The sequence below is a fragment of the Macrosteles quadrilineatus genome, unplaced genomic scaffold, assembly GCF_028750875.1.
Source record: "Macrosteles quadrilineatus isolate MER2022 unplaced genomic scaffold, UCM_ALF_1.0 Scaffold_1__1_contigs__length_201487025, whole genome shotgun sequence".
Classification (NCBI taxonomy): Eukaryota; Metazoa; Arthropoda; class Insecta; order Hemiptera; family Cicadellidae; genus Macrosteles; species Macrosteles quadrilineatus.
In genome coordinates, this window is record NW_026542594.1 from 148,270,017 (window position 1) to 148,285,973 (window position 15,957).

The following is a 15,957-nucleotide window of genomic DNA, read 5'->3' on the forward strand; positions in this document are numbered from 1 at the left end:
ATAAACATTGCTTTATTTGCTCGTTTAAATTGAAAACAGTTGATTAGTAATGTTGTTTAATTTCTGATTTACATTTACAAAAGATAAATATTAATATTTTAAAATATTTATTTCGTTGCTTAATGGAGGTTTGTTAACAATTTTGTTACTTGAAAGAATAAGATTTGGTGGGAGAGAGAGCCAAGTAAAATAATCAGTATTTGGTCGTAGCTATTTTTCCCACGTCGAGTAATCTTCTGTGTTATCTTTGCTAAATAATTACAACCGAATGTTTTTCCTATTGAACTGTACTTTGTAATTTGCTAGTATACTGTTGATGGCTTGTTATAGACATATGTTACAAGTCTTTTATTTACTTGTCCCTCGTTATTTCATAATAACATGGTTACTTGCCAACCCATAGGGCAATGTACAAATTTTAATTTTTAAATTAGTTGTGTAACGAAAGAGGTTTCCTGAGGTAGTGGCTTTCGCCAATCAAGTTTTTAGTCACATTTCCCTTATTAAAATATTTATTTTAAATCCTCCATCTGGATTTCGGGAAAAAATTACAAACAAACCCACAAACAAACGTATAGGATAACCAAATCAACACGCACTCGGCGATTCACTGACTCACAAACCACAAATGTTTACGAAGACCTCGGTTTAAGCTCGTAACCTAGATTCTATTAGGTACTGATCAGGTTTAATTTGCTAACTACTAACTATTTGCTAACTATTTGTACTAAGAGTACAAAATCTGGAATTTTTAAATCTAATTTATTCGAACATATTGGATGAGTTATTTTATTTTTGTTATTTTTAAACAATTATTGATCAAATTTTCGTTTTGTCTTTTTGTAAGTGTAACTGCACTAAACCTGGTTCTCAATTAATTGTATTAATTCATTCATAGGTTTTATGATGCTTTATAGAAATAAAAAAAAGGAACTAAATCCGATCCCTGCTGAGTTTATAGATCTGAGATTAGCTTTGAAAGAGTTAGGTTTGCATTTAAATTACTGTAGTGAGTAAATTATCATGTAACTTATTCGCGCAATTTCTTATCAAGGGCCCAATATCTGTAAAGATAATCTAAGATACAATTTTCACAGCCAATATCTTACGGAATGATTTGGAAACTAAAATGAAAAATGAGGTATATTAGTGCCAGTCCTTACTATGTATTTTACTTTTCACGAGTGTAAACGTACCTGAAATACAAATTTTACTTGTTAATTATGTCACCCACTCTACATCAAACACTACTACCTTTCCCTTTTAACGTATGCTGTATTTGGTATCGATGTATGTAAAGTATGTCAATGGCTTTCTAGTGTCAGTGTCAGCATGAAGTTACATAAGTACTGTCAGGGGAAGACTACCATCGACCGTGTCTCGCGTGTCGACCCTGTTAACACATCTTCATCAAACACTAACACTACCTTTGCTTACTGTGTCATACATGCTGGGTGTAGTGTCGATGTATGTAAAGTATGTCAATGGCTTTCTAGTGTCAGTGTCAGCATGAAGTTACATAAGTACTGTCAGGGGAAGACTACCATCGACCGTGTCTCGCGTGTTGACCCTGTTAACACCTCTACATCAAACACTAACACTACCTTTGCTTACTGTGTCATACATGCTGGGTTTAGTGTCGATGTATGTAAAGTATGTCAATGGCTCTACAGTGTCAGTGTCAGCATGAAGTTACATAAGTACTATCAGGGGAAGACTACCATCGACCGTGTCTCGCGTGTCGACCCTGTTAACACCTCTTCATCAAATACTAACACTACCTTTGCTTACTGTGTCATACATGCTGGGTGTAGTATCGATGTATGTAAAGTATGTCAATGGCTTTCTAGTGTCAGTGTCAGCATGAAGTTACATAAGTACTATCAGGGGAAGACTACCATCGACCGTGTCTCGCGTGTCGACCCTGTTAACACCTCTTCATCAAACACTAACACTACCTTTGCTTACTGTGTCATACATGCTGGGTGTAGTGTCGATGTATGTAAAGTATGTCAATGGCTTTCTAGTGTCAGTGTCAGCATGAAGTTACATAAGTACTATCAGGGGAAGACTACCATCGACCGTGTCTCGCGTGTTGACCCTGTTAACACCTCTACATCAAACACTAACACTACCTTTGCTTACTGTGTCATACATGCTGGGTTTAGTGTCGATGTATGTAAAGTATGTCAATGGCTCTACAGTGTCAGTGTCAGCATGAAGTTACATAAGTACTATCAGGGGAAGACTACCATCGACCGTGTCTCGCGTGTCGACCCTGTTAACACCTCTTCATCAAATACTAACACTACCTTTGCTTACTGTGTCATACATGCTGGGTGTAGTATCGATGTATGTAAAGTATGTCAATGGCTTTCTAGTGTCAGTGTCAGCATGAAGTTACATAAGTACTATCAGGGGAAGACTACCATCGACCGTGTCTCGCGTGTCGACCCTGTTAACACCTCTTCATCAAACACTAACACTACCTTTGCTTACTGTGTCATACATGCTGGGTTTAGTGTCGATGTATGTAAAGTATGTCAATGGCTCTACAGTGTCAGTGTCAGCATGAAGTTACATAAGTACTATCAGGGGAAGACTACCATCGACCGTGTCTCGCGTGTCGACCCTGTTAACACCTCTTCATCAAATACTAACACTACCTTTGCTTACTGTGTCATACATGCTGGGTGTAGTATCGATGTATGTAAAGTATGTCAATGGCTTTCTAGTGTCAGTGTCAGCATGAAGTTACATAAGTACCGTCAGGGGAAGACTACCATCGACCGTGTCTCGCGTGTCGACCCTGTTAACACCTCTTCATCAAACACTAACACTACCTTTGCTTACTGTGTCATACATGCTGGGTGTAGTGTCGATGTATGTAAAGTATGTCAATGGCTTTCTAGTGTCAGTGTCAGCATGAAGTTACATAAGTACTATCAGGGGAAGACTACCATCGACCGTGTCTCGCGTGTCGACCCTGTTAACACCTCTTCATCAAACACTAATACTACCTTTGCCTACTGTGTCATACATGCTGTGTATAGTGTCGATGTATGTAAATTATGTCAATGGCTTTCTAGTGTCAGTGTCAGCATGAAGTTACATAAGTACCGTCAGGGGAAGACTACCATCGACCGTGTCTCGCGTGTCGACCCTGTTAACACCTCTTCATCAAACACTAACACTACATTTGCTTACTGTGTCATATATTGGGTGTAGTGTCGATGTATGTCAATGGCTCCACAGTGTCAGTGTTAGCATGAAGTTACACAAGTATGTAACTTTTAACCTGTTCAACTTCTTGCAGCATATCTTTTTATCTTTGTTATTTTATCGTTCCGTTAGCAGCTGAGTTTTAGTGATCAGCTATTCAGCTTAACTTGCTCTAAGAAAGGTTTATAAAATAATCACATCAACCTGAAAAGTGACAGTTAAATTTAATAACACAGTGCGAATAATCTAGTGTTATCATCTTGCTTGGAAAAAATCTTTACTTCTCAGGTAATTCGAGTTCGTAATCGTTTGAAATCAGTAACGTAAAACTAAATTGACATTATTATTTCGTGAATGAGACCTCTTAGCGAATTTCCCGATGAGGAAGAAGCTAAATGTACCTTGGTGGAACGGAAAGTCCTAGAACTATGGACATATTTACTTTTTGTAATTTTAATGAATTGGTCCCATTTTGAGGAAATGCCAAATTTCAGAAATTTGGCATTAATGTGTAAAGTAAGATAAACTTGATTTATTTAGCCAACCAACAAGATTGGTTCATGGTAATACATTGTTAAGCGGTTTTAGTTTAGGTTTAGACATTTAAAATATTATTCCAAATTTTATCCTTTAACTTAAACGTGGAAAGGCTCATCTTGCATTACATCCTTCGTGTTGAGCTTAAAAACCAAATTTGTATAATTTAGCATTTGTATCATTGTTGTTGCGGGGAAAAAATACATTTAAAATTCTTATACAGTATTATTTGTATAGAGTAAGGCCATGTAAACATGAGGGCGGCAGCCGCCGCGGTTGCCATTACGCGGGAACCGCGGCGGTTGAAATTACAAAGGAGCAAATGGGACCGTTCACATGCAACCGCCCACTTCCAATCAACCGCAACAAACCGCGGCGGTCGTAGATTTCCCTCCGACCGCCGCGGCTCCCGTGCGGTTGAAGTTACTAGAGTTGGCATGAGAGCGTACACATGAGGGCGGTAGCCGCCGCGGTTGACTGCAGTTGCTACTATAGGATCACAGACATCTGCGCGCTTGTTCTGTGGACATCGCTCTCTCTCTCTGTGTTGGTGAAGTGTGTACCTGTGGCTGGAGTTGATGTAGTGCTCGTAGTGTAAGTTTACAATGGCCATGCGTGCTGCTGTGGAACCAGAAAACTTTGACTGTTCATTAAAGAAGTACAAAAAGAAGATACGTTTAGGACATAAACTAAAAAAGATTGCGTGGCAAGAGTTAGTTGAGTTTTTTGCTGAAAAGAATTGTCAAGCGTTACGCGTTTAAAAGAAAAATAATTGGGTAAATACAGTACTGGCTGTCGAGCGACGGACAATTCACACTGCAACCGCAGCGTAACCGCGGCTCCAACCGCTGCCATGTGTACGGTCCTAGGCGGCCACCGCGGCGGCTGCCACCCTCATGTGTACAGGGCCTAAAATAAAACTGACGTAGATTGTTTGTTTATAAATAAGTGTTGATATGATCAAATTTGGCAAATGTATTTATTTTAACCTATATATGTAGATACTATCTATACTATTAACATGTGATCAAAAACACTGTTTCCCTTCCCCGTTGAAACAAACCTAAGTGCTCGTAAAATCTAAATGCGTCTTGTTTATGGAAATATTTAAGTACATACAAATCCAATCAGACTAATTCAAATTGTCTTAGTCACAGGTTTGTTGTGGCGGTGGTATTTCAACACTGTCATGCAATGATTGCTCGGAGTCATTAATTCTCCCTTAATCCTTTTCTTTGTTAATTCACGATAATGTTACTCGACACTTTCGAACCTTCTTCGTGCTCTTGCAACTCTCGCAAACAATTAATTTACGATTGAGTGGTTTGTGTAAAGAGAACCAGTGATTTTTTTTATTCATAAAGGCCAATGAAGGGGTTTTGATCTTTATTCTCATAAAAAACAACAACAACTATGATAGGCATGTATATATTATGAATGGACTGCATTTTAAAAAGTAATCGATCAACCTAGTATATTAAACAAGTTATAGTATATTATAATAGTTATACAGTTATATACTCTTAGTATATAAACCGAAACAAATGATCAATTAATTGTCTTTGGATATGGTAAAACACCACCATTTTACTAAATACACAATTGGATGAACCAACAGGAATGCAGTAAACCCTTTTAATATACAGTACCGTATAAAGGGGCAGTATAATTAAAAGTCTATAAGCGTAGTTTATGTGCAATTTCCGATTGTAAAAAAACTATGTGTCTTCGTTGGAAGGTAAAATAAGTTTAGATCCAAATAACAAACAACCCCAGCCTATGTCACGATTGCAGTTGCAACAGTCATAGTAAATTACTGTTTCTATAGTATAGGATAATTTGTCGATGTCGGTTGTCGGCCAAGTGGCCAAGCTAGAGGAGTGTGCCAAACGACCCGCGGCCTAGCAGCTCCCTGGCAGCTGATAAGTGGGCGTGACCACACTCAGCGACCGTTATATTGAGCTGTGATTGACCAATGCGCTGAACAACTCATAAAACATCACGTAAATACGACGAAAGTATACCCTCATATCCTATTCAACTGGACTCTTCTTAAAACATATCTTTGCCTGTGTTCGAGGAATCATACATTCGCTGGACTCTGTTATCAGGTGAACGCTATGCTGAGGCGAGCTGCACTGTAAATACGCCAGTGTGTAGTGTTCAAGTATGTGCAATATCAACGACTAGTCAGCTAGTAGTCATACATTCCGTGGACTCTGTTATCTATTAACCAGGATGTGGCATTGGTGTCGGTTAACTATGTGTTCTCTGTTTTCTTTTAAATCATGAATAATTCATTGTTTACCAGTCCTCGCTTCGGCTTCGGTAGTTATAGATAAAGCTTATCTTGTGTCACATGGGTAACGTAATTACAAAACAAAACCTACTCGTTGTGTTGTGTAATAGACGATTTTACTTGCACCGCAACTTACCTCGTAAACTTTACTAGGTACGCGAACGCGTTCGTGGGCGTTTTTTACACTTGTGTGGCCTATCCCAACACTATAACATTGCTCAAATCCAGTTCAGTCTGTGAAAAATCTTATGAGGCAAGTTAAGTGGGTTCCTTGCCTTTCACGATTTTGCCGTCCTACTCTGTCATCGGCCTGAAATTATGCGAACGAAAACAATACCGTATTGTCGCAGCAATTACCCAAGTGGAGTGTTCAGGTAATTTGGCAATTGTCGAGGCAAAGGTTTACATTGCGTTACGCGATCCTTTTGTAAGCAGATTACTCTATGGAGGTATTATAGATTTCTCTTTTGATACCGGGCTGAAAACTCTTTTTTTCTGTTTTAGAGTCCCCTGAACCTGTCCCATCTTTATGAAATTAAGCAGATACTTTACATAAATAAATCGACAATTTGAACAATCTGAAACGAGTTCATAATCCCTGTCGACCCGGTTAAATAGAGCTAGTTTTAGCGAATTTCCCATATAGGGAATAAGCTATTACCCCCAGATAGGACTCATGGTAAGACCTGGACCTGGGACCGATTTTTTTTTCGTTTTGAGGTCCCTAGAGGTCAAAAACACCATCCGTTCAAATTCATATATATATATATATATATCCTGTATATATATATATACAGTATATATGTGTGTCCGTTAGCGCGATAACTCGAGCAAAAATGATCCGATTTTGATGAAATTTGGTACAAACGTGTAAACCTACGTTTATTCGAACGAGTTCGCGAACCAGCATGATCGGACCATGGGAACGGGGGTTATTGGGGGCTTTTATGGGGTAAAAATGGGTTTTTCCCATTTTTGACCCAAAAAACATAAAATTTTGCAATTTCTTTCGAAACTATTTTGTAGAGCTTAAAAAAAACAAATAATTTAGTATATTGAAGCGTTATAATGCGCCTAATGGTTACGGAGAAAATTCCAAAAAATTGTAAATTTAAAATTCCCATGTTATTCTTATGGAGAATAAGTAAACTGTTGTAGTTTGCTTGTTTATAAACATATTTTGCCCAAATTTGGAAAATGTTTTTATTTCTTACTAACTATTAACATTTTACATAAAAAACACTTTTTCCCTCCCTGTTGCAGCAAACCTAAGTATGTTTTAAACTGATTCTATTTAAATAGGGAATAAATGTGATATTTTTAAGGAGACATTTTAGTGTAAATCCATTCAGGGAAATGGAAATTCGCTTAGTCTGCAGGTTTGCTGCGGCGGGGGTATTAATATAATTTTAATTCCATTGAATAGCCCTGAAACTGCGGTTTGACAATCGTATGTTCATACATACTGTATCAGCCTGTCTCTGAACCTTTTTTCAGCCTCTGGTGACCATTGGCATTTTGTTACAAAGTTCAAGTCCCTGTATTTGTAGATAGCTGTTTCTGGAGAGTCGAACTCGGGAAACATCTAGTTCCATTTCTTGGTATTGAAGGAATGAACAGTGCCATGGGTCCCAAACATGAAGAAGTCACAAAATAGGACCATAGGTCACTGTCACAAACGACCTCAACTTCAGCAGCAGGAAGGAGATACAGTACGTGGGAGTCGGTTTGTTATCTGGTCGATGTGCTGGTCCAAACTGAACCTTTTATGAAACCCAGCCCCCAAAAGCTTCACTGGATTTTTGTTTACGGGAGGAATTTGAGCTAAGCTAAGCTACAAACAATCCTTGGGGGTTTCACGGTTTATTTAAAAACAGTTTGCCGCTAACCAGTTAGAAGCCTTTTGTAGTCTGCGTTTCATACCTTCGTTGATCTACGGAAGATCTTTATTAGATGACGAGAGGATGGAATCATAATAAAAATCAGGACATCGCCATCATCATCCGTTCATTATAATCTTGAAACAATAGAGGTCCCGAAATGCATCCCTGGAGAACTCCATGATCGATCACTCCGCGCTAATTTTAAATACTCTTGGCAATCTATTGTGCAAAAAATAAAAACTGTGTAATGTATTTGTAATAGTGTGTTTTGCCACTTGTCTTCAAAAGTTTCAGATAAAAGATTACTAACAAGGTACATTAAAATAATATGATAGGCTATAATCGCTGACGCTGACTCCGAAACATCGCGTGACCGCAACATAGAAATTCCTTCTTAATACTTTAATACTTTTCTTCTTCGCCTCGTGTTTTAATAAACTTCCCAATGTATGTATGTATGTAGCCCTGTATAATAAAGGTTCAACTTTGTAGTTATAACACAAAGAAATTGCTATATTAACACGTTGGGTGCTGATGACGGGAATTCCCGCAATTGCTTAACATTGAAATAAATGCAACTTTTATGTTCAAACATGTCGACCGCACGAATAGTGTTAAAACATGAAAATAGGTTTATGTTTCGTGATCGAAATATTGCCAGTTCTGCTGATCAAAACATTGCTCAAATACAAGCTTTGTAGCTGCGTGTTTGTTTGATTTCAACAATAGGCTACTCTGGCAACCGTCCCCAGTCATAGCACTCACATTCATTCATTGGGTGGATAAAATCAAAGATATTTGTTAAATCAGAGATCATAACCAAAACTTGTAAGTATAGTAACGCTAATGTCGCGTCTGACGTCGCCACTGTAATCATTAAAATAATAATCTCATCCCTGATGACTGGTGTTTCCAGTCGAGTACGATTTTAGCAGAGTTATACACTATTTAAATCACTCTTTCTCTGACGTCATATCTTACACTGTAATATTGAATCACATTTTATTAGATCCTTTCTTGATAATTGGCTTTTTTGTTAGTTTAAGTTTCGTAATGGGACAGTAAAGTTACAAGGGGTTTTGTATGCTAAATATGTTTTCAAGATTAGGCTACAAGATTTTCGCCAATACGTAGTGCACTTGATGAACTCAAGCTGCCAATCAACAAAGAAAGTCGTCCTCATTTCTAAAAAAGTAAGCTACGTATCGTGCAATGCTGCTTTTTACGCGGAATTTTGTTAGTACAGTATACAGACATTTACTACTGAGTGGGAAGAGAATTTTGTCATGTTGCAACGGAACGTCGACGAATTAAGTTTACAATTAACTCTACTAATTAAAAATACCTTTAAGGTATCTGATTTAAATATACTGCAGTTTGGTATCAATATGCCAACAAATTGTGGTTGGCGAACGCCCAATCAATCGCCGAGTTGCGCAATCACTGTACTGTACCGCGTACCGCCTAATGACTAGTTCTGTATTTGTGTTGACGGACGTCTGGCCGTGTAAAATGACCCCCTCTGCTCACAAAAATAGAATCCCATGAAGTGATAGATAGGGTGAGTGATTGGCACTGCACGTCACTCGGTATTACAGTTTACCTAACCAATAGAGACTGGCCGTCATGGTTCAGCATTCACTGAACATCGATTTACTATTCTTGTTTACATAAAATATTCTTATTTCAAAACTTGTTAAATTGATCTAAGATACAATTTCAATGCATCATTTGAATGTTGGAAGAAACGGTCGATCAGAAGAACATAGATTAGCTCGTTTCGTAATTGGCAATAAGGAAAACAAGAATAAATGTATGATAAATTGGTAAAAAGGAGCAACGTATCTTTGTGCTTTAATTAAGAGTATGATAAGGAAATTAGGTGTAAAAATGAGTTTTTTAATACAGTAATGATTATTTTTATTTTTAGATCTAGGATACTATAGTTTGTGTAAGTGTAACGTAAGTGTCGAGCTAGAGTACTGTCGCTTGTGTTGTGTGTCGCTGAATAGCTAAGTGTTGGTGTTTCAGGGACGATCCGACTCGTACCGTGTGGCTACGGTGCGTTCTGTTCCAGATGACAACAAAACAGCTGATGGCAAACTCAAGGTATACAACTACAGTAGGCCTACTACACTGCGGTGACGGCTGTTCTCTCACTTCACTCTGTCTCTCTCTCTCTTGCTCTCTCATCTCTCACGTACTCCAATATAACTAGACGTACCACGCCCAGTCTATAACGTATATTACAAAAAATGCAGTTTTTAACAATTATTTTGGGAGGAGAAAGTATTTTTGAAATAATACACTGACCTTCATATTTAGCATACCTTATAATATTTTTATGGTTAATTATTGTCTATTGATTAATTATATTACAACATTTGATTTGTTGGTACGTCTGGTTCTATTGTAACATTACTTAACCAATAATTTATGGATGTAGCAATACTTGTGGCTTCTTCTGGTGGCAGTTACTTCTCTTGTGCTATTATTATTGAGATGTAATTACTAACCAATAATGTAATTTAATTGCCATTTATGTTGCTTGCAGCACAATCGCAGTATGATCTGATCACTGAGTCAAGTGGTATATTGTCAATTGTTATGTGGTATAGTGAAATCTCAAACCAAGACTCTTAAAACACAATACCCCGTTTATATAATAACTTTGTGCCTATGATGTGAACAACCCAGAGTTGTATTCTTTTATGACACAGACCAAAATAAATCTTCATTGATATACAGTCAACAATTTTAAATTGACTTATTTGAGTCTTGGTTTGGAGTTTTTACTGTATGGGTAAACCTCTTCATGTTTTTTTTTTTGTTAATTTTGCCTGTCAAGAACCCTATCTTTTACTTACATTTTTTAGTTTTCTTCCTAATTTTTTTAAAAAATCTGCCTTATTAAGGTATTGTTTGGGCAACATGCAATCTGACATAAAACACAACGTTTTTTAGAGGGAGAAAAATAAAACAATTTTACTGATTATTTTTACAAATTTAAAGCAAGTTTTACAGTTTAGGCCCACTCAACTTTGTTTTATTTTAGATTTGTTTAAGATTGTCAAAAGTAGGAAAACTATTATTTGGGGGGAATATAATTTAAAGTCCCATATACTATATATACCAAACTATAAAATATGAGTGGCTTGTTCACCTGAGTAGGCTCTCTACAAAAGGGAAGTTAATAGTTTATTACAATCATCTTTGATGTAGACATGCTTGCAGTGTTTAAGCTAATGTACTCGATTATTTTTTCAGTCAATGAGTGTTCTTCCTTTGGGCCTATAAGGTAGCTTCCTTTGCCTCAGAAGTGTTCTTTCATAAAATGTCCACTACGAGTTTAAAATCAGTGCTAAAACACTCAGTTAGTTATCACTCTTTATTCCCCTTAAAATGATACTATCTGTTCATTTTTTTAACCAAACAAGTTTGATTTATGTTTTTTATATTCCCACATACTAAACATTTCTCTTCTGTATTCCCTTTCAATTTGACTTTTCACAAATTGAGTTGTTTTGCAAAAAGAGGACTTTTATTCTACGTAAGTCTAATCTTGTCAAAAACAGGAAGATCTTGTGAACCTACTAAACTCAAATTGGAACTCAACACATTTTTAATAAATGATACATTACCAATAACTTTTTACAATGAATTAATGTTACATGATTATTTATTTTACCATCCAAAAAAAAACATTTAACACAGTTCATAATTTTCTCAGGTCAATTTAATGATTATTAGGTAAAATTATTATCTACATGAATCACCTTGTTTTTATTACTTTCATAATTCATCATTATATTTTTCTTCCATTTTTTAATTTCTTCCTTCAGTTTAATTATAACTTTTTCACCTTCTATTTCTTCATTCGCATCACTGCTTCTCACATCTAGCTTCTGTCATCATATGCTGTAGGTGGTCTTTTTCTGCTTTCCAGGATTGCACCCCTTGGTGGTATAATTTGTGCAACTCAGATCTACGTGTTCAGATGAAAATGTTATATTCTTGTAATTGTTGTATCTGCTTTTCACTGTTCTTTATCCTATTTACAGGAGTATTTTCTCTTCTACACTTTCAATGCTGTCACTAATAAGTAACTTAATGTTGTAATGGTGATTTTTTAGATTTAACATCACTGTTGGCACATTTGCTATACATTGCATTGTCGTGTATTATATTGTTGTTGATGATATGATGATCAGCTGATCGGGTGGGTGGCTGAGTGTAGTGTTAGTGTAACCAGAGTAGATGAGATGTAGATGTGAAGGTCAGCTGGTTACAGCCAGGTGTGATATCTGTATACACCAACACTGATAAACAACTCGCCAAGCCTGCTCTCTGCTCTCCGCTTTCAACCTGAATACTCTGACTACGACCTGTCAATCATGTTGTGTGGTTATATAACTCCACATTACCTTTCAACAGTGCAAGTGTTCTTCAACTATCATATTAATCATTTACCAATTACAAGGCTTTAGCTGAGAGATCCACTTGAGACTGTCAGATTTATGGTGTTTTTCAGTATGTTTTGAATGTACTTTGCCAATATTATCTAGTACAAAATTTGGATTGTATGTGATTTAAAAAGAACACATTTAATCTTTATCCTCAGGTTAACAAAATATGCAGGTAATAAAAAAACACATTTTCTAGGTAAACCTTTGTAGCGTTTTATTACTTAATATATATAATAATAAAGATTGTTTATGACCATTTAAATACTTTTTCTAACTGATTGTATTTTATTTCCAGTCAAAACGGACCAAAAAGCAGAAAAAAGGAGACTTAGATGACCTCAAACAAGAATTGGATATTGACTTTCATAAAATATCAGTAGAAGAATTATATCAAAGGTTTAGTACACATCCGGACACAGTAAGTAGAAATAAGTGTTTTTCTCTGTATAATAACTGAACATACCACAAATTTATAATCTATGCAGTTTTATAAAGATAAAACATTCTTTGTTCACCCATTTTTGTGTCACTCAGTTGTATCACTATTTTGAGATCCAGAACATCAGAATCCAATTACTAATTTATTGACATTTAGAGACCTTTTGACCTATTACTTTCTTTGGCAGGAACGTAAGGCAGTTTTCCCTATTAGGGAATTATTACTAGTAACAGTTTTTGTCTAGACTACATTAGGGTAGTGTTTTTTCAGTTTAGAATGTTATAATTCAATTTAAATATCTGAAAGATTGTAACAATCTGTATAATGTCCTCTGTGTTTTTAAAGAACATTGTATCGTGCTTATTATAAATGAAGTTGTGCTTAAAGGTTCAAAGATTTGATTCAGAGTTTTTTTATATAACTAACCATACAGACAAACCAATTCATGAACTACCACCACGTTGGATTTGGGCTTGGATCAAAACATAACTAATATTTGTAAAAGTGTTACTGTTTCTCAGAGTAAAATTCTAAAAACAACTTAATTCATTGTCAAGCAGCAAGTAAAGGAGAAATGGGTCACACGACTGTGGCTGTTGAATTGGGCTTACACAATGCAATGTGGCTGCCAAACACTAAAAATATACGGGACAATGTCACTTTTACAGCAAACTGCCATAACATGCAAAGGAAAGCAGTGAAAAACTTGAAATACACCTTGATATTCTGCAAATTAAGTTTTATTATTCTTACATATCCATCTTTTAAAATTTAGATATTTTCAAATAGGCTGCTTGTGTAACGATATATTTGTAATATTTAAGAAGAATATTTATTATTAGATTAGTTGCTTTTTTCTAAACTTGTAAGTTCTTGATACTGTATTTTAAATTTCCATTGTCACTTATTTCTTTTGATTTACGTTAAGACAATAAAAATTGGTCTATATGTTGACAACTTGGAATTATTTTTTTACAAAAACAATTATTGAGCAAACTCAACAAAAGGTTTTTTATTGCTGTTCTGGTCTTTTTTTAAGATTTTGAATATAAATATACTTTTAGAACTAAAACAAATGATTCCAACAGCTCCAGTTAACAATACTATTTTACACCGTTTCTGTTTCATTGCATATCTTTATATCAACTAAACCAACACATTGGCTTTGTTTGGATTTAACCTAACCATTGGTTCAAATAAGAATGATAGTTGCTTTGCTTTTCATTTTTATATCCTCACTATTCTTTAAACCTCTCACACAAACTTCTTCAAACCCATGTCCTTCATTTTATACCCCTTATTTTTCACTGTTGACATCACCACTTTTCTATTTTTTTTGAAATTACTCACCATTGATACAGGTTGTAGAATGTTCACATCTTATACCCAAACTTAACATAAATATTAAAAAGTGTTCAAATTTAATAGGTAGTCCAAAAAAGCCAAGTGTATACATAAATTAAAAGTTCATACAAAAGCTGAAAAATGCTTGTTTCAGTAATTAACTACTGTTTGTTTAGCCATTGCCTTTAATGTGAAATGTATTTTCTACAGGAACTAGACATTTTTTAGATTTGTTCCTCTAATATTATATAACATAATGAATAACATAATGAATTTCAAACAGAAGCACTATTTAGCGCTGTTGATAAAAATAAAACTGGCTTAATAATCTGTCTATTGGTTATACCTTAATTTTTACCCATGTATTTCTGAGAAACAGCAGAATCGATTATACCCCCTCCTCCTCTTCATCCAGATAACATCTTAATAAGAAAACCATTTTAACACTACTCATTCATTGCTCATTGATACACTCACTTTGATTACTTTAGTTGATAAGTAGTGAGTAATGGAATCAGTGGAATTTCAATTTGTGGATTTTTATTTAGGGATTTGTTTTAAAATTAATGTCTTAAACATCAAACATGTTGACTCCGATAATTTTTTGCATTTCTAGTATTTATTTTCCTAGTGAACATGTTTACCTGTAGAAGTTATTCAGTATTAGGCTAATCATGTTTTATATAAATGAAAACTCAGATTTGAATCCTAGCCGTTATATAAAATTATTAGAAATTTACAAAATAGCAAATATTCTCTAACCTCACCTCTTTTAGTAATGAAATGCCCTGTACATTTGGCCCTCAATACAAAAATTGAAAAAAAAATAAATTTTACAAAAATATTTGTTTTATTGACATTAATATATTTATAAAACTTGCCAGAAACAGCGCGAGTTCTAAGGACTGAAGTCCCATGTGACAAACCTGGGAAAATTAACATGACAAAGAACCCTAGATCTGTGTTCAACAGAGTAGAGGGGTTTTTACTGAGTACTGTAGTCTCTAGTCTGATCAATGAGGGAGTTTCACACTACAGGCAGGCCACCTACGCGTAAAAGCATTTTCACTCCTTCCCTTAAAAAGATATATAGTACATGGTTCTCAATTTTAACCGGCGGTCTTTAAATAATCTTATTTTTACAACCTCTCAGTTCCAACATTTCTCTTTCACCTTTTACGTTTGGTTGGTTGGTAGCATGCTGTCAATTGCTGAGGTATTAAATGTTTCTTCATAATACCGCCAAACGGCTAAATCATTTTCCAAAATAAACTTATTTCGGCATATGCCTTCTTGAAGAAGGTTTGTGCCGAAATATAGAACTTATTTAAAAAGTGTGTGATAAGTTTATTTTGGAAAATGAGGTATTAAATGATTACTTATGGTCCTTCAGGTTAACTAATGGGTAATTGTTCTTTTTCAGGGGTTAACGCATGCGAAAGCGAAAGAAAATTTAGAAAGAGATGGTCCGAATGCATTAACGCCTCCAAAAACAACGCCAGAATGGATAAAGTTCTGCAAGCAGTTGTTTGGTGGTTTTGCCCTCCTACTATGGATAGGTGCTATCCTATGTTTTATTGCTTATTCAATCCAGGCTAGCACTGTAGAAGAGCCTGCGGATGACAATGTGAGTATTTCTGGTAATTCATGTGATCGTGCTGGACGTCATAAATCGAAATTCAAGTATCTTCAAAGTAATTCAAATACTTAAGCTTTCAATTAAGAAGGAATGTTTAAAATTCAGTACCAACAATACTGTAATGTAAT

At 35.5% G+C, this 15,957-nt stretch overlaps 1 protein-coding gene across 10 annotated transcripts in view; it reads left to right on the forward strand.

Moving 5' to 3' along the window:
• The window catches only part of LOC128986991 (sodium/potassium-transporting ATPase subunit alpha), a 102,685-nt gene that overhangs the window by 57,653 nt on the left and 29,075 nt on the right, over positions 1 to 15,957 (forward strand). For 8 of the 10 annotated variants that reach the window (XM_054407655.1, XM_054407671.1, XM_054407661.1 and 5 more), the window contains exons 2-4: positions 9,973 to 10,050; positions 12,703 to 12,825; positions 15,614 to 15,817. In XM_054407655.1, coding sequence (XP_054263630.1) covers positions 9,973 to 10,050; positions 12,703 to 12,825; positions 15,614 to 15,817 — 405 coding nt within the window. The remainder of the gene's footprint in view (positions 1 to 9,972; positions 10,051 to 12,702; positions 12,826 to 15,613; positions 15,818 to 15,957) is intronic. The other 2 variants (XM_054407697.1, XM_054407703.1) reach the window with 1 other exon arrangement.